General features: G+C 37.8%; 1 protein-coding gene across 7 annotated transcripts in view; it reads right to left on the bottom strand.

Annotated features, from left to right (window-relative positions):
• The window catches only part of ADGRB3 (adhesion G protein-coupled receptor B3), a 771,381-nt gene that overhangs the window by 439,633 nt on the left and 311,142 nt on the right, over positions 1 to 20,606 (bottom strand). For all 7 annotated transcript variants that reach the window (XM_078369486.1, XM_002746712.7, XM_008994633.5 and 4 more), the window contains 2 exons: positions 14,155 to 14,319; positions 13,473 to 13,637 (listed from right to left, as the gene is read on the bottom strand). In XM_078369486.1, the coding sequence (XP_078225612.1) occupies positions 13,473 to 13,637; positions 14,155 to 14,319 (330 nt within the window). The remainder of the gene's footprint in view (positions 1 to 13,472; positions 13,638 to 14,154; positions 14,320 to 20,606) is intronic.

The raw sequence follows: 20,606 nt of genomic DNA, 5'->3' as shown, positions 1-20,606 counted from the left end.
TTAGCAGGATGTGGTGTTGGGCACCTGTAATTCCAGCTACTCGGGAGGCTGAGGCAGGAGAATCTCTTGAACCCGGGAGGCAGAGGTTGCAGTGAGCCGAGATTGCACCACTGTACTCCAGCCTGGGCAACAGAGGGAAGACTCCATCTCAAAAAAAAAAAATCGGGCCGGGCGCGGTGGCTCAAGCCTGTAATCCCAGCACTTTGGGAGGCCGAGGTGGGTGGATCACGAAGTCAAGAGATTGAGACCATCCTGGTCAACATGGTGAAACCCCATCTCTACTAAAAATACAAAAAATTAGCTGGGTATGGTGGGGTGTGCCTGTAATCCCAGCTACTCAGGAGGCTGAGGCAGGAGAATTGCCTTAACCCAGGAGGCGGAGGTTGCGGTGAGCCGAGATCGCGCCATTGCACTCCAGCCTGGGTAACAAGAGAGAACCTCCATCTCAAAAAAAAAAAATTTGTGGACACAAGGAAAATTGAGTAGGTAGACAAAATTATGTGGGAATTTAGGAAGACAAAGGTGTCAAGGATGATGCTTGTTTTCTGAGCTGAGGAGCTGGGTAGTAAGCCATGCTGTTCTCCTGCAACTGCCCCCTTCATCCAATTTTCATGCCATATCAAAAGAGTAATCTCTAAGATAAAATTTAATCCCTCAATTTTCTGCTTAACACCGTTTCATGCTTCTCCAGTACTGACAGGATAACATCGAAAGAACTGAGAAAACTGCTCAGTGCGACGTGAAGGCCCTTCTTGTAAGGGTCCTAGCCTACCACTCCCATCATGGCTCATAGTTACTCTTCTATGCATCAGCCACAGAGTTAATTTTTCTGAATATTTTTGATCTGTTGTCGGTTCAATCCACAGATGTGAAGCTTATGGATAGTCCTCTTATTTTGATGGGTAAAATTCCTATTTATCCTTAAAATGCTGCTTAAATAATGTATTCTTCAATAACCATTTCCTCATATTTTACTCACTGAATATATGAATATTATAGCTCTTCTCAAAACAGATCGAATATACTTGGTTATATCTGTGAACCTCCCCTATTCCCCAATGTTGCTTTTTAGGACACTAGCCATGTTTTACTTTATCTTTTTAATCTATTGTAATGAACTCCAGTGGTATCTAGTATATAATAGGTGTTCAAAAACATTTTCATTAAATAAATTACTTTTACTGGGTAAATAACATACTAGCACTGTCCAATAAAACATTTTGCAATGATAGAAATGCTTTATATTTTCACTGTCCAGTATGGTAGGTGCTAGGAAAATGTGGCTAGTGCAATTGAGAAGTAAATTTTGGATTTTATTTCATTTTAATTAATGTACATTTAAATTGAAATAACTACTATGTTGGACAGTACTGTAATAAGTGATATTCATGTTTCTATAAATGCCAACCAAAAACTACTATAGAATACTAAAAGAGAGATAATTGGAACAAATGTCAAAATTCAAAATATGCACCATCAATAGGTTATCACATAATTGAATTCTACATACAATGACCAGTCCATTTTTAATGACAAGGCAGTAATCTATCATATCTGATTATTCTTTTTGTTCCATCTATACAACCCACTTCTGTTCATTATCTCCCTCATTATCTCTTCATTTATAATATTTCACTTTCACTACATTTGTATTATCTTTTTGGTTTTCAATGTTCTGAAATTCAAATTTCCTTCAGTTACACTGGGGAACTTTGAAACACATTTCATACAACCTGTTGATATAGCTGAACACTAGATTTCCTGATTCAGTCGTGACATAAAAAAATGAAGATTCAATTTATATACGAACTTCTTCATTTCCCTGTATCAGAAAGATGATCACATTTAATGTTATTCCAGCAAAAGGTACTTTGTTTCTACCTGCCCCTGCCCCTGCCCCGTGGTCAACTGTGTGGTCAGAAAATGTTATCATTGCAAACTTTAGCCACTAGATGGCACTGGTGAGCCAGTAGGGTGAAACGTTTACTAGGCCGGCTGTGGAATCTGATGGGTTCAAAATTTAGGTGGGCAGTAACAGTAAATATGGGAAATATGAGTCACTGCTTGATTTTTTTTTTTAAGGAAACTAGTTGGGGAAAATAAAATGTCCTTTTTTCATGTAAGTACAGTGTTTAATGATTGAACTAGCGTCAGTTACAAGGGCGGCTTATCTCGCCTCCGCCCGGCTCCACTCTCACAGCTTCTCACCAGCTGTGCAGGACTTCTCGCCCCTTCTTCAGTACTACAGGCCGACTGCAACCTCAGAGCTGTGTGCATGTTCTTTCTTCCTAGAATATCGCCGCCTCCTCTCCCTCAAACTTATCTGCATGACTCACGTCTTTCCCGCCTTCAATCTTTCCTCAAACCTCACATTCTTAGACTCCACTGACTACGCTCCCTTCCTCCACTTTATCTTTCCCTAAAGCACTTGCCTGTCAACTTGTAACGTCTAGACATGTTTTTAGCTTACTTGTCTCGTTTGGCTAGATCTGTTTTTGAATGACCCTATTTCTTAAGATGACTGTATGTGGTGGGGGTGGAGGCACGAGGGGAGCCGCCGTGGTGGATCATCTGGCAGCCGATAGTCGTGTCCAGTTAGGAGCAGAAAGACAGGCAGCTAAGCTACTAAAGTTATCTAAAAGTTAGTCAGAAGAGGTTTCCAGGGTATCCTGTAATGACTAAGGTTGGCCTTGGAGGGCTATATCTGACTTAGTAAGAGCCTATAGGACCTTTTTTTAGAATCCCCTAATGTGCCCTACACACATCCTAACTGTGGTTAAGGAAGAAGCTGATTAAAGTTGTTTTCCTTTGACCAACTACATCATTTGATTACTAAATTTTATCTGCTTAGTGACTATCAGTTTGGTCTACCTACAAACAAACAAGGTGAAAAGCAAGAATCAATAATTTTTTAAACCCAGAGATGTCAACAACTTTGTTTTGTTCCACAGTACATTTATGAAGCCTTGGATTCACTGTGTTCCTTAGAAACAGAAGCCCACTATACAAATTATTATTATTATTATTTTTAAAAAAGAAATATGGCAGGGGAATCAGAGATCCAAGTTTTAAACTGCTCCAGGGTTTTCAGCTTTTTAGTAGTAATGTCAAATCCCAAAGCTGCTTTAAATATTTTTTCAAAGGGGATTTGGCATTCTTTAAGGTTCTAGCTCAGAAAATAGGTCCATTTATGCTTAGACCAAAAGCAAAATAGCTTAGACATTAAAATGACAATTTATTTTCTGCTACCCCATGTTAATGAATTCCCCAGTAGTGGGATCTTTCTGGGTACTTCTCAGTGCCACTTACAGAATTCATTCATTCAACAAATATTGGCTGGGCACCCATCATATCCCAGCCACTTTGTAAAATACTACACATAGAAAAGGCTAAGTAAGACTGGTCAATGTCTCTTGACTCCTAAAACGGTCATAAAGATAATAATTTGAGAAATAATAGTATACAGGATGCCCACTCTAAGCTGTGAAGCCCTGGCTGCTCTGGAAGTGCCTTGGGGTGAGTGCAGCAGCTGAGGACTTCAAGAGGGATGCCCAAGTTGAGGTGTCAAGGAGAAGCAGGAGCTCACCAATGAAAAAGGGAATAGTGTGTCATGGAAACCACATGTGAGAAAATCCAGAAAGCACAGAGAACTGGGAATAACCAATAAATTGGAGACCATTTCAGAAAGGGTAGAGTATAAAGTTGGGGATAAGTATATGTAGGCGATTGAAGGAGGGGAAGGGGTAATACATGATGAGGTAAACAAGGAGCTTGAGTTTATTTTAGGGGCAAGGGAAATTTACGACATTGTTTTAGATGCTTGCTGTGCCTGCAGTTTGGAGAAAGGATTGAGGGAAAGAGCTGAAGACAGAGAGGCCTACCATAATGCAAATGATGTAATGAGGCAGGGAATGAAGAATCATGGGAAGTAGTAATAGGAAGTAGATGAATTTGAAATTTATTTAGTAGGTAGAATGTGCTGAGCACTATGGCTGATTGTATATAAGCGGTGAGGAGAAAGAAGAGACAGAACTCGCCTTTCCAGGAAGGATATGTTACGTGCTAGCTAGAACCTGAACTGCAACACGTGAAGAGGAGATGGCTTGAGAGAGGATATGCTGAAAATAGCTTTGAGTTTGACATCTCTAAATGCATTTAGGTATTATCAAAACCTTAATTGATATATATAATGGAATCAAAGCTCCAGAGGAAAACGATATAGAGATTTGTTTTAATTATTTTTCTGTTTAATGCCACCTGTGTGTGTTTTGTAAATGAGAAAATACATAATTAGCTGAGGCTATTCTCTGGTCTCAACATAAAAACATATTATTGAGTGGCAATATGAAGGATTCTTCTTTTTTAATGCCTTAGCTAAAAGGAATAGTAACTTTGTTCATCAGCTCAAAGATATCGCTGTTTGCTATCACTAGTGCAAAGATATAAAAATTCATTTGTAAGATAGAACTGTACTTGAAGTCACAAGTATGTAGTTAGCATGCCCCCTTAAAATGAGGTAGCAATTACCTAGTGATTAGCTGTTAATCTGTCTACTGAAACTGATTTTGTGTCTCTTAAAAATAGCAGAAATTATACAGGACTTAAATCAATTTGATGTGGAAAATTAGTTTTCAACCCATATGCTAGAATTTAAGCATTAAAAAGAAATTGATTCTAAAATGTAGAGCTGGCATACAGAAAAAAAAGAGAAAAACATGTACTACTCAAGACCTCACATTTCAAATTTCACTTGCTAGCAATTCATGAATTCTTGTGTTTGGGGAATTCCCTGTGCTGGAGGTTGCAGAGAAAAGTAAGACGAATCCAGTGTCTGTGCTCAATGACTTACACCTCTAATTTCCAAGGTGGAACCTACTCATGTGAAGAATTCATGCTGCTGCTAAGGTCTGTGGGAAAAAGAAGACTGTTTATGAAGTGTGTTTTATAACAGCATTCCTCATATAGAAAATGGTGTTAATCTGTTTCAAATTGAAACAACATACAATTATATCAATAATAGTTACAGAACACTGAGGTATTATTCTATGTTACATATTTTAATTCATAAAATTCTTATAACCCTGTGAAGTGAACAGAATTGTTATTCTCATTTTAAACTTGAGGAAACCAGGAAGGAAAACTGTTTAGCCCGAGGCCACTAAGCTAGGAGATGATGGACGTAAGGTCACTGGAATAGCTGAGTCCATCTTCAGAGACGTTTACATCTTCTCTAAGCAAAAAATTCATTTTATTGTTATGGTGATAAATGTGTTATTTATACATTTTGCAAAAATTTGTTTTTAAGTCTGGAAGTCAGCAAACCACAAATTTTCAATTTATTAGCTAATGGTATATATTGCATATTGTTTAAGAACCTGGTGGACAGTACTTTATATACATGCTCAGAAGCAAATTCTGTATTATTATTATTGCTTAATTTTATATTTCAACTTAGCTGACAAGTTCACTTTAGTTCCAACCTGATAACAAAATTAATTAAAAAAAATACCTAACTAAGTTTGAGGAATAGCGCTAAGAAGCTATTTACTACTTTTAGTTATACTGAATTTTATATTGGGGCATGCTCAACATTTTGCTGGAAATTTGTGTTTACTACGTTTCTGTATTACCTTAGGAATAGTCAAAGATGACAGGGAGTCTTAGCCTTCTCTAGGTCATAGCACATGTAGAAATAATAATATTTGGAGGTACACTGGGAGGAGTAGGCAAGGCTACTGAAGACTAGAGACCACTAGCCACAGTCTCCTGCCTTGTCAGTTGCTCTGAGGCTTTAGAAACCACTACTTGGGACCAATCTTCCCATGACAGAATGGAACTACCTTAAAGTAGTAAGCCCGGCTGAGAACTGGGGAAACTGAACAACTTGCTATAGAAACATATATATTTTTCCTACCTCCCACATCTCAATTATTTCCAAAGAAAGATGAATCATACCACAATTTATAACTATAAAATAAAACATCATATATGTGATAGAAATTCTCTTTCAGTAAATTAGATAGTCTATTAAGCAGAACTTTGAAAGACTGAAAGGTCATGAAATGTAAGGCATTAACATCAGAGTCCTAGCAAACTTTTCGTGCATATGCGTTTATATAAACATTTTCATGAGTTATATATAGCTTTTATGACATGAAATAAAAACCTATTATATTTAACTAGGCTCACTGAAGAATGAAGGATTCGGAAGACTGAGACCAGATAGTTCATCAGCAATGAGTTGGAATTTCAACAGATATAATCATATAATAATATTAATATATAGTAAGGAAAAACAAATTTACAGGGATTCAAAGAAGAAAGCAGACATCTCTTAATGGATGGGATCCCAAAATGCTCCCATATCAACAGATGAGGATAAGGGAATGGGGAGGGACATTAGGGGAGCCCAAGTGAATAATGGTGCAAACAACACCATAAGGGAACAATATGCACCTTTGTATTCAGAAACCAGAGGATGCATCTGATTGATTCTATTAAATATGAACAAATACATATCATAAGTGAGTAGAATGAGATAACATTGGAAAGCTAGTAAAGTTGATAGAAATACTAGAATCTCAGGGATCCTGGTAGGATGAAATCTGGCCAGTATGTAAAGCCATGGAAGTTTTTTGAGCAAGTGAGTGATATGACTAAGGCCATGAAGAAGGGAGACTAATCAGATAAATCTGTGTGGAAGAGATTACAGAAGGTGGGTGCTGTAATACTATAGGTAACAGAGTACGTGAACTGCCGATTATGATCCTAATTAGCTATAGCATTTCATCCTTGAAATAATCTTATGTGGCACATATTATTATCTCTATTTTATAAATGAGGTCACCAAGGCCCAAGTCTGTACTTTGTTGGACTCCATAGTTCAGGCTCTTTATGCTGCACTGCTGCTCCCTTAATGGAAGCTGATGGCAGGAGGAAGTAAAAGCAGGGACACTGAGGAAAAAACCTTCATGGACTCCATCTAGAACAGGGATTGCTAGAATGAAGAATCACTCCAGATGACACAGAGGATCTGGTGGTCAGAGAAAAAGTGACCCCCAGTCAGCTACAGTCTGAATTGAGTCCCAGGTGGGAAAGGTATATAAGGCTTTTGTGAGAGATTAGGCATAAAGGTAGATTCATGGGTGTTCCTCACAGAGGATAGTTGATGAGAGAGAGATCAACCAATAAGAAGAGTGCTGAGGCAGAATCTTAGGTCATTCTTATGTCAGGTGAGAAAAATAAGTGTTGATGAGAAACATCAAAGACCAATATTCAGTTTTAGTGTCTTGGTAAACATTAAGCTTAAAAAAGGTTTAAAAATAATTTTAAATAATCTAAAATAATTGTTAAACAGTTACTAAAGTTTTTTCCCCAGAAAAAACAATGTGAGATAAAAATAATAAATAAAAAAATAGTAAAAGGTGCTGTTTAAATTTTTCTTTTCTATTTGAGAATGATCAGCATGTTGCTAACTATTCCTGAATTGGACAAGGTAGGGTAATGTAAGACTACAGAAAATTGCTTTTAAAGCAATTCATGGCAGAAGCTGTGAGAGTTTTATCAAAGCCTCATCTGAAGAGCAATCTGATAAGATGAATTATGACAATAATTATCTCCATAGCAACAGGTTTGAAACATGGACATCTGGTATACATATCGTACCCACAGTAGTACTATCTCTTATTAATTCTTTGAGATCTCAGTGTTTCTTCCCCAGTTCTGCCCATAAAACTCGGCTTGATTTGCTACAGTACTGTGGACTAAAATACGTGGTAAAACTCATCCTTGTTGAGAGAATTGGATACTATTTTAGGTATTTATTAAAAGCAACAGGTGGTCTCTCTCATCTATGGGGTATCTTCAAGTTCTAATTCACTTTCCTACTTTTTACTATTTACCTGAAATGACTTGGCAAGAACAAATAGAACATATAAGATTTAAGAAGTCAATACCTAGTCCCACCTACTGTCAACATTAAACTCAGTGGTTGGTTTTAGGTGAACAACTGGTATGGACACTTAAGTAGAACCTAATTTGCTATTCCCGAAAATATGCAGTCAAAACACTTGCTTTAACCTTTTGAAAAATGCAACACGTAATTATATAATTCCCTAAAGGGTATACAGATAACATCTGAAAGCAGAAAATAATAGAAACTCCAGTTGAATAGGAGCTTTAAAAAGTACTATTTGTGCTTAATTAAACTTAGTTTGAAATGAAAAGGTAAAGCAGGTGTCAATTTGTATGCAAATATTTCATTACGGAGTAGTATATTTTCTCGTTAGAAAAGAAATGCAAATTTTATACTGACATTTTTGGGTTTCTAATAATGATTACATTCAATCTTAAAATTGAGTGGTTCAACAGTTTAGAAGTGTCTGACTTATTAAACTTGTTAAACTTGTCTCAAATACAAAAATATTTGTATCAATAGTTATTAGTTCACTATTCTACTAACTGGGACCTGTGGAGACAATAAGTCAAAGTGGGCTAAGACCTCCTCTTCCTCCATGACAACACCCCACACCCAAGTATTTTATACTTGTATGTGTATACATTATCTAATTAGCTAATACACATGGAGGATAAGAAGCAGGGAATATATACTGCTCAGGAAGAGAGATGCTGGGGCTGGCAATGTGAGGACTGAAGATCTGAGTCCTGGCAGTGCCTGGTTTTATATCAGACTTGTTCAAATGATACCCAAGTTGTTTCCCCTGCTCTTTGTGGTATAGGAAAAATGAGGATTGGAGAACTGAGAGTTGGATAATGACTAAACCATCTTTCTTTGTGCAAACAGCTAGTTAATAGTCCTATTTTTCTTTAAATGACTGCTGTAAAGAGATCTTATTTTGGCTGAAACATGAGTTGGCTAGAGGCACTCAAAATGAATTGTGTTTTCATTATCAACCAATTCCAGAAACAATCCCTCATCATTTATGAAAACAGGATGAAAAAAAAATAAAATTTTGCAATTTTGTTGAGGTGATATTTCAACTTTCTCCAGTGGAGCAGAGGTAGAGAACTGTATTCCACTTCTTTCTTAATTTTATCATCTTATCATTATTCTTCTTACTAGAAGTTAGTGCAACCCAAAGGATGATTTGCAGACCAGCATCTTCAGCATCACCTGAGACCTTGATAGAAATGCAGATTCTCAGGCTCATTCAATACCTACTGAGTCAGAATGGCTGGGGGTTCTGGCTCAGGAATCTGTGTTTTAACAAGCTCGCTGGGTAATTCTTAGGTGCACTAAAGCTTGGGAAGCAGTGCTGTGGACAATGAGGGAGGCACTCAGCAAAAAGATTGCAAGTAGGCAACTTTGTGCTTCTTTTTTCTGTGCTGAAGTTAAGTTAAAAGACAATTACTCAGAAACCAAAGGAAAAAAATCTCTTGGTCTCCAGAGTAGACATAATCCTGTTGGTGAGCAACCTTAGAGAAATAAGGAACCATCACTTCCAGAATGACAATTCTCCCAAGCAGGGTGGGGATGGGGATCACATTCACTATATCATAGGGCACCAAATTCTAATACAAATGCATTACAGTGTTCAAGACAAATTTTACATTACCAACACTACTGCTGCCCTCCTTTGTATGAATATTTATAGATAAACATCACAGTAATTTTTACATCTCTGGTCTAAGTTGCTAATACTATATACCCTAATTGTATGACTATCTTACTTCACAAGTGTTTTTCAGCACATTCAACATGGAGAGGTTACCCGCCATTTACAGACAAAGCAACTGTAGTTCCAAGAAGGAAATTTTATGTATAAATTAAAAGTAATTTTTACTTGTCAATGGTAGGTTCCAACTTAGCAGTTAATGACTAAAGAGTAATTATCCCAGAATTGGAGGTACAGAAATAGCACCCTCTTCTCCTGGGAATAGGGCAAAGTGGTTCCCAGGAAGCTAGAACGTAAACTTAAAACAATCCAGAATTAACACTTGCTTTCTGAATATTATTAACCAGGGGAATATTGGGGTGAAAGGCAAACTAAAAACATACAAAATATTATGTTTGACACTGTAGCAATTAAAACACTTAGGGGAACTATTACCATGCTACCATTTTAACCCTCAATGTCTGAGGATATACAATGAGATTGAGATAAATGAAACCATTATCTGATGAGTCTAACCAATTTTAAAATTGGGCCACTTACTAGCTCCCCTATAGCTATTCTATTTCCCAACTAGTAGTATTTTTAAAAAATATTTTTTTCATTCCTACGATTATGTTTTATGAAAACAAAAGAAATATCGTTTTTGAGTTCATTGATGACATTTTTAATATTTTTAATTCATCTATTTACCAACAAAGAAATATCCTAATCTTGAGGAGAAAATAGTTTTTTTTTTCATTTTTAGTAGACATCATAACAATCTGGATCTTTTGATTAGATCCAGATTATTAATCATTATTTTCATTAATTATTCAGACAAAGATGTACATGTTATATTTCTCCTTCCTGACAACAGAGGGCCTCTTAGCAAACTTGATTTATTTGTTTTGACTTCAAATTAAGTGAAGTATAAAATAAATAGTAGTTGTTTTCAGCAACTTGAAGAAAAATTAAGAATTAACAGAATGAAAATAACACTAGGAAATTCAGATTGTCTAAAAAATTGTTGAAGCTTTGTTGCTGACATGACGAGAAAGATGCCTTAGAAAATGTTACACTAATTTGAAAGTTTTATCAATTTATATTGTCAATGTGTAAATTTGAAGCAATATAATGGCTGAAATTGGGAACACTATTCTCATAATCACAAAAGTAATACATATTGACCACAGAGAGTACATTGAACAGATTTGGAACTCTAGAATAAATATCAAGTACACTATGAAAAACAGTTATCAAAAACTTGATAAAATAATTTATGGATGATGTGACTGCACATAAAAAGTTAAATATTTAATATAAAATAAAAACCCCTTGGGAGGGTGAGGTGGGCAGATCACCTGAGGTCAGGAATTCGAGAACCGTCTGACCAACATGGAGAAACCTAAACTGTACTAAAAATACAAAAATTAGCCGGGCATGATGGTGCATGCCTGTCTGTAATCCCAGCTACATGGGAGGCTAACGCAAGAGAATTGCTTAAACCCGGGAGACAGACATTGTGGTCAGCCAGGATGGTGCCATTGCACTGCAGCCTGGGCAACAAGAGCAAAACTCCATCTCAAAAAAAGAAAAATCCCTTTTGTAAATTTAAAAAATTCTGAAGCAAAGCAGAGGAATTTTTGAAATTAATAGTCACACACAATTTTTGATGGACAATGCAACTTTTGTTCATATAAATGCACCAGACTAGGATATTTTCCAAAGCTTGGTGTATGTACACACACACACACACACACACGCACACACACACACACACACGCATGCTTATTTATTTACTTTTGGGTCCCTGCATAGGTAGTAATATTTAAACTACTTATCTGATTCAAGAATTCTTTTTAATTTTGAAAATGGTATTTATATGCTTGTAATTTGTGTTTTTTTCATTTCATATAATTGAAAAGAGTAAAAAGAAAATATTAATAATACCAAAATGTGTAGTGTATATAAATTTTTTTTTATTTTTATGTGATAATTTTTTAATCTGCCTTAAGTCATGAAAGCCAGCAAACAACCTAGCCAATAAGTTAACTGTCTTTTTCATAAATAGATCTGTAAAATGTTTTCCAAACAGCAGGTGGCAATCTCTGTAAATCTGATTGCAGCAGTACTATCTCGGCTCTATATATGCAGATGAAAGACAGTTTTAAAAGACGAGTTAAGAACCATGGTACGCTCAGACTGGTTTAGATAACATCAAATATTGGAGGGATTCATTTAATCGTGCTTACTGTTCTATGAAATTTCTCCCTGGGCAAAATAAATGTTTTTGTTTAATACTTCTTAATTCTTCTTATGCAGCACTGGACGAATTTCAAACTGCTAATCTGAATAGGTATCACCCTCTTAACAACCCTGTATTCCAGTTACTTCTTATCATATTGAATTCATATGGCCTTAAGAATTAACAAAATTAATTTTAGATTTTTTTTTAATGGAGTCTTGCTCTGTCACCCAGGCTAAAGTGCAATGGCACAATCTCAGCTCACTGAAACTTCCATATCCCAGGTTCAAACGATTCTCCTGCTTCAGCCTCCCAAGTAGCTGGGATTACAGGTGCACGCCACCATGCCTAGCTAATTTTTGTATTTTTATTAGAGACAGGCTTTTGTCATTTTGGCCAGGCTGGTCTGAAACTCCTGACCTCAGCTGATTCACCACCCTCAGCCTCTCAAAGTGCTGGGATTATAGGCCTGAGCCACCATGCCTGGCCCTAATTTTAGATAGTTTTTAAGCCCCCCACCAAAAAAATTCCAACTGTCATATTGTTACGTTTAAAATCCAGTTCTGTTGTTATTCTTAGAAGAACTCTGAGAAGTCTTTGTAATTCTAATTATGGAAAAATACAAAGCTTTGACTCCTGGGTATCTCTTAGAATACCTTGGTTTTTCTAAGTTAAAAGACTCTTGTGAGATAAAGGCAGAACCTCTTAGCTTTCTGAACTGAAAAGGAACTTCAAGGATCCCACAACCAGCCGTACTCACTGTACCCCCGGAAGTCAGATAGTCAGAGAGATCCGCTAGCTTGTCCACAGTTACTAGCAACAATAGGACTCTAAGTGGGTCTTCAAATTCTCTATGTTCAGCACTTTGACACTGTATTGTCACATTTTAAAATTCTGTCCTACCACATCTTTAGTATGTTTATAATATTTTTCTTAGGATATCATTATAAAATCCTGATTTTCACTTACTTATTGAGTCCTCAGTGTGTCAATAATATTTTAATGGAATGTACACATGAGTAGGAAGGAGTTTTTGTTCTCTATGATCCTGTAAAATATGTGCTGTGTAATCTGAGCAGTTTCTGACCTTTCATTATTTTCTCTGATAAATGTAAAATCTTTTAATGTAGCAGGACTTCTTTCATTCTTTCATTAGTAATTAAGACTTTATACTTTCATTTAAAATGCATTCCTCATAGGAATTTCCTTTGGCAATGAAATGGGGCAAAGGCAAGTAAATGTAGATAACCAAGGTCACATATCAAGGTGACGGTAATTAGCAACAGAACTTAAAAGCATCTGAATGTCGACAACACTTCATCTTCTCACTTAGCTATTTCTTACACCTTTACCTTTCTAGTATATATAAGCTAAGACAACTTGTTTTATATTCTCCATAAACAAATATTTCACACAGAACAATTCTATAACACATAAACAGGGACCGTTTCTATACTATGCCCCACATAGTACAGAAACAAGTAAATTGCCGTCTATCATTAGCAGTCCTTTAGTTGAGGAAGTATGACCCTTAACCAATGACAATATTTTTAAGTCTTTTTTTTTTCAGGTTATAAAATGTTTCTTTTGAGATAATTTGTGTTCATTCTTACCAGGGCATCGCTGCTCACTGCATCTTCTCACTTCTTCGCCTGTTCCTTCACATTGCTGCCCTGTTATCATTGCACCCTGGCAAGTCCTTATTCGCCTTTCCCAGCCGCCATCACAGGACTTGGAACAACCACTCCAATGACCCCACTGATTCCACTGGCCATTGGCTGAAAGAAACGTTTCATGGTCAATGTCAGTTTTATATCACACACTGCTTTAAAAATTTTTAAATCTGATAATGTTACTACCTCTTCCGTTTTTATTAATCTACCACTGTGAATAAACTTCATTCAAATATTAAACTGATAGGTGAAATATAGAGCATTGTGATGATCAGTAGTTAAGTGCATTAGAATCTTCAAATGGACATTGACCTTACTTGTAAAAAGTACAAACTCAGTGCTAAATTCATCAGTTGTATTTTTAGTTCATCTCAGAATCTCCTGAATTTTATTACTTTACTAGCATGACATATAGTTGGATAAGTTCTGGTATAATTGGCTTTGTTTATGTATGCACACACACACACATACACACACATATTACATATATATGTGTGTGTTTGTATATATATATATATAATGATTATCCGATTTCATGACCCTTTGGCATAGTTCTAACACATTTTATAATATACCCTTTATATGGCACGAATGCCCATTCTATGCAGGAATCAGGCCCTACCTGTACATTCAGGGTTATAGCACTCTCTGCTTTCTGCCCACGGCCCTCTGCATTCAGAGCCTCCATGGGCAGCTGCAGTGCACTGCCGACTTCTCTGCTGAGTCCCATTTGAACATGTCACTGAGCACTGGCTCCACGAACTCCAGTCTTGCCACTGTCCATCAACTACCAAAGTAGAAAAAGAGACAGCATAAGGATATCTTTCAATAGGAGAGGCTGGACAGAAAGTACCTGGTAAAACCACCCTTGAAGATGAACCCCAATCAATGGACTATGAATAAATACAAAGAATAAATACACAAGAATGAGGTTTTATTAACTCCCCACATATTATTATCTTATTTTCCCACTTCCATTTTCTTCTATATATCCAGTATATCTTTGCATTTTTTTGAGGCAGAGTCTTGCCCTGTCACCCAAGCTGGGGTGCAGTGGTGCAATGTCAACTCACTGTAATCTCTGCCTCCCAGGTTCAAGTGATTCTCCTTGCCTCAGCCTCCCAAGTAGCTGGGATTACAGGTGCCTGGCATCATGCTCTGCTAATTTTTTGTATTTTTAGTAGAGACAGGGTTTCACTGTGTTGGCCAGGCTGGTCTAGATCGCCTAATCTCAGGTGATCCACCCACCTTGGCCTCCCAAAGTGCTGGGATTGCACGCATGAGCCACCATACCCAGGCTCCAGTATATATTTAGATTCACTTCTTTCATCAAAAATATTTATTGATCACTCAAACATGCAAGGCCTTATTCTAGGAGATGGGGTACATAAAGCAGTAAACTAAATCCTGAGCAAGACCTTACTGAACTCATATTTTAGAGAGGGAACCCTAAAAAACAAACAATGAATTACATGCTAGATAAATTGATTACATGGCAGTGCTGCAAAGGATAGTTTCAGGGCATTATGAGATAAGATTTTGGAAGGTCTAGAGAGTCTTCCTTGACAAACTGAGACTTCAGGCAAGCCTTGCAGGATGATGAGAAAATACTTAGGAGAAAGGTATGTTTCATGCAGAGGAATACACAAAGGTCTTTGGAAGAAGAATCATGGGCACTTCCAGGAATTCGATGAGGGTCATTGTAAAAGGCATCTAGAGTGCTGGGTGAGGAGAGATTGCAAAAGTTTTAAAAAAGAGAGGCTAGATTTTGCAAAACTCATCAACTGTGTTAAGGATTTTGGGTATTATTCTCAGATGTGTAAGAAGCCATTGAACAATTTAAATGAGAAATTCTATGATCAGTGCAGGATTGAGAACAAATGACAGAAGTTGGGAAGAATCTGAGCTGTGATGATGAGGCAGTGCAGATGCAGTGTCTTGGAGAGATAAGAGAGTTACTAGGAAGAGATGGTGAGAAGAAACTGAAGGACTGGTCATGGGAGCTGAAGCAAAGAGAGGATCCAGGTGACTCTTAAATGTCTATTTTCTGGTGACTGGAATTTAATATAGTCTGTTAACTTGATTCATCATTGGGAGATTCAAATGGATATTCATGTATTTATTCATTCAAATAACTTTTGAGAATCTATTAGTTATCAGACACTGTGATAGGTGTTAACAAGAGATACAGAAATAAAGGAATATAAATCCTACCCTCAAACATCTTATAATTTCGGACATTCTGCATGCAAATAAATAAATAGAAGGTTAAAGAAAATACCATCTTAACATGAAACATGAAGTATTTAGGGTTTCAGGCAACATATTGCCTCTATTTGGGAAGTAATTATAATAGACATAGAGTGGTGAGTTATGGACAATTTAGACAAAGTCAGCATTGACAAAGGCACAATCCCATATCCCACAGAGTAGAAATAAGCAAAGGATTCAACGAAAAATACTTTCCAGATTAGAATGTGCAAACTAGTATGTAAATGTTATAAATACATCAGTTTATGGATGTCTACTTTTTTCCAATATCAATTCATAGTTCTTAGTCAATTTGATCACAAGTGAAAGAGAATTCACCGCAAATCCAAAGTTTCAACATACACTAATGTTGCTGTGAAAATCTATCCAAATAACCAAGAAAACCTGGTAGTATATAAGTACTTTCAACCTAATTTCAAGCCTTATATGAAGCTATTAAAAAGAGGTTGTTTAATAGGTATCTAGTTGTACTTAATAAACCCTTTATGAGATTAAAAATCACAAAATGCCAATTTAATCACTCCATTAATGGAATTTTAGCATCTCACTTTATTAAAAGCATCTGATACAACCATACTGGCTATGTAGTCCATTTTCTAGACTAAAAAGAAAATCCTTGTGAAGCAGTAGGATATTATAAATTATCTATTTTCCTCTTTTTTCGCTTTAGACATGAGTGTTTTTCATTTCAGAATTTTTCTGCTCAAAGATAACATTTATTGAGCTTGCAGTATGAACCCTCATCATCCTAAGCATTCTGAGAAGGGTTGATAAAAGGAGATTCATGCCCTACGCCTTACAATCTATTTAATGGCAAGAGGATGTACAGGTATGCATATTATTGAGAATGTACAGAAAGAAAGCAACACGTTAACAAAGGTGAATTAGGTGCTGCTAACCTAATCTTAGTGCTGAGTGTCTAGAGTAAAGGACTATGTAATGTCCTTAAGTATTCTGGTTTCAAGTAAATTTTGAGTATGATTTATTATGAATGCAATAGTTAAATGCTTACTGGAAAAGAAAATAAGACAGTCTAGTGAAGATATGACATCTAGAATGAGTATGTCAAATGAGGAAATCAGAGAGAAGATAATTTGGCAGGGGATTATATTTCTCTGAAGAATGAGGAAGGACCTTGCTGAGATGATATTAGGAAGAACGAGAACATCTATTTGTGAAGTGTTTTGCTCATCAAGCTTTTACTAAGACTGCATTAACAATAATAAAATGTTTTGAGTCTTTAAATTCATAAATTTGTAGTAATAGTCGTTCAGTACTTTCTGACCATGTACATATTCTGTGTTAAGGCTAAAGCCCAAGAGTGAGTTAATATTAGAAATCTGAGGAGCGTTTTGTTTTAAAGGTTGAGATAGGGGGGCAGGACTCAAGATGGCGCTGTGAGAACAAACCAGGATTGGAGTTCTCGTTGTGTCCGCGAAGAGGTGAGTCTGAGCTGCATTTCCAGACTGATCTTTGTTGACCACGGAACGGGGAAATTCCCAAGTGAAGAGAAGATGCGGGACGCCAGGCAGATATTCCGCCTGGGGAAGCCGGCAGCCAGGGTGGTGGCGGCCGGCCCTACCCAGCGCTCCCCACAAGGTGCGCTTGTCCGGGTGCCCCGTTGAAGCAGCAACAGGAGACGTGAGAGGGCTGGACTTGAGACTGAGCTAGACTTGGACAGTGGGCCAGCCCAGGGGATTGCAGGGACAGAGCGTTAGGGTTGGCCCAGTGGGACGAACAAAACCGCGATTTCAAACAAGCCCCGTGCAGACGGCCCGAGACGCTCTGAGGGGGAGGGGCGGCCACCATTACAGAGGCAACCCGCCCCAACTGAGATACATGCCCATTGCTGACGCAGCCAGCCGTTGCCGAGGCAACCCATCCCTACTGAGATACACGCCCACTGCTGATGCACCCTGCCGTTGCCGAGGCAACCCGCTACAACAGAGAGACTCCGCCGCAGGGCGTGGCGGAAAACAGCAGAACAGCAGAGCCAGGGCAAGCCTCACAACAGCAGGGCAGAGCCTCGGCAGGCAAACAGTGGCTAGTCTACGTCCTAGCTGGGCAGGACCTCAACGGACATCCAAAAATAAAGCCCAAACCCCTCAACACAGAGCATTTGAGAAAAAAAAGGGTTTTTTTAATGAGCTCTGTTGCAGCAGAATCAAACATAGCAGCCTAACAGCCCTGAATGAACAACAGAGCTCACAGCTCAGCAAGTAAGACCCTATAAAGTACAAACTGTCTCCTCAAGCAGCTCCCTGACCCCTCTATATCCAAAAGACTGACATTAGGCAGCCATCATCCTGGGACAAAGATAGCAGAAAAAGAAACTGGTAGCATCCCTCACTGTGCCACAGCTGCTAGAGGTGCACCCCAGACAAGCAGGGTCTGGAGCAGACCTCAGCAGTCGTACAGCCAAGGGGCTAGACTGGTAGAAGGAAAACCAAACAAAAGAAATACTTCATCATCAACACTCCGGGTGTCCACTCAGAGACCCAATCGAAAAGTCAGCAACTACACAGATGACCAGCGGAAAAATCCACAAAGATGGGAAGAAACCAGCGCAAAAAGGAGGAAAACACCCGAAACCAGAACACCTCGCCTCCTAGAAAGGACAAAACTCCTCACCAGCAAGGGAACAAAGCTGGACGGAGAATGACTGCGACGAAATGACGGAATTAGACTTCAGAAGATGGATAATGAGAAACTTTTGTGAGCTAAAAGATCATGTATTAAATCAATGCAAAGAAACTAAGAACCTTGAAAAAAGATTTGAAAGAAGATTCGAGGAAATGATAACAAGAATGGATAACTTAGAGAGGAATATAAATGAATTAAAGGAGCTGAAAAACACAATACGAGAACTTCGCGAAGCATGGACAAGTTTCAATAGCTGGATTGACCAAGCAGAAGAAAGAATTTCTGAAGTCGAAGACCAACTCAATGAAATAAAACGAGAAACCAAGATTAGAGAAAAAAGCGCAAAAAGGAATGAACAAAGTCTCCAAGAAATGTGGGACTATGTGAAAAGACCTAACCTGCATTTGATAGGTGTACCAGAAGGGGACGAAGAGAATGAATCCAAGCTGGAAAATACTCTTCAGGACATCATCCAGGAAAATTTCCCCCACCTAGCAAGACAGGCCAACACTCAATTACAGGAAATTCAGAGAACACCACAAAGATATTCTGCAAGAAGAGCAACCCCAAGGCACATAATCGTCAGATTCAATAGGGTTGAAATAAAGGAGAGAATACTAAGGGCAGCCAGAGAGAAAGGTCGGGTCACCCACAAAGGGAAGCCCATCAGACTCACAGCAGATCTCTCGGCAGAAACACTACAAGCCAGAAGAGAGTGGGGGCCAATATTCAACATTCTTAAAGAAAAGAACTTTCAACCCAGAATTTCATATCCAGCCAAACTGAGCTTCAGAAGTGAAGGAAAAATAAAATCCTTTGCGAACAAGCAAGTACTCAGAGATTTCGTCACCACCAGGCCTGCTTTACAAGAGCTCCTAAAAGAGGCACTACACATAGAAAGGATCAACCAGTACCAGCCATTCCAAAATCACACTGAATGCTAAAGAGCATCAACATAATGAAGAATCTACAACAACTAACAGGCAAAACAGCCACTTAGCATCAAAATGGCAGTATCAAATTCACACATAACAATATTAACCCTAAATGTAAATGGACTAAATGCACCAATCAAAAGACACAGACTGGCAAATTGGATAAAAATCCAAAACCCATCAGTGTGCTGTATACAGGAAACCCATCTCACATGCAAGGATACACAAAGGCTCAAAATAAAGGGATGGAGGAAGATTTACCAAGCAAATGGAAAGCAAAAAAAAGCAGGAGTTGCAATTCTCATTTCTGATAAAATAGACTTTAAAGCAACAAAGATCAAAAGAGACAAAGAAGGCTATTACATAATGGTAAAAGGATCGATACAACAAGAAGAGCTAACGATCCTAAACATATATGGACCCAATGCAGGAGCACCCAGATACATAAGGCAAGTTCTTAATGACTTACAAAAGGACTTAGACTCCCACACAATAATAGTGGGAGACTTTAACACTCCACTGTCAATACTAGACAGATCAACCAGACAGAAAATCAACAAGGATATCCAGGGCTTGAACTCAGACCTGGAGCAAGCAAACCTGATAGACATTTACAGAACTCTCCACCCCAAATCCACAGAATACACATTCTTCTCAGCACTACATCACACCTACTCTAAAATTGACCACATAATTGGAAGTAAAGCACTGCTCAACAAATGCAAAACAACTGAAATCATAACAAACAGCCTCTCAGACCATAGTGCAATCAAGTTAGAACTCAGAATTCAGAAACAGACCCAGAGCCGCACAGCTTCATGGAAACTGAACAACTGGCTCTTGAATGTTGACTGGGTAAACAGTGAAATGAAGGCAGAAATAAAGAAGTTCTTCGAAACCAATGAGAACGAAGACACAACGTGCCAGAACCTCTGGGACACATTTAAAGCAGTCTCTAGAGGAAAGTATATAGCAATAAGTGCCCATATGAGGAGAATGGAGAGATCCAAAATTGACACCCTATCGTCAAAATTGAAAGAGCTAGAGGAGCAAGATCAAAAAAACTCAAAACCCAGCAGAAGACAAGAAATAACTAAGATCAGAGCTGAGCTGAAGGAGATTGAGACACGAAAAACCCTTCAAAAAATCAATAAATCCAAGAGCTGGTTTTTTGAAAAGATCAACAAAATAGACCACTAGCCAGATTGATTAAAAAGAAAAGAGA

The sequence above is a fragment of the Callithrix jacchus genome, chromosome 4, assembly GCF_049354715.1.
Source record: "Callithrix jacchus isolate 240 chromosome 4, calJac240_pri, whole genome shotgun sequence".
NCBI classification, from domain to species: domain Eukaryota; kingdom Metazoa; phylum Chordata; class Mammalia; order Primates; family Cebidae; genus Callithrix; species Callithrix jacchus.
Note: the sequence above shows the minus strand (reverse complement) of the source record. Positions and strands in the feature narration are given on the sequence as shown.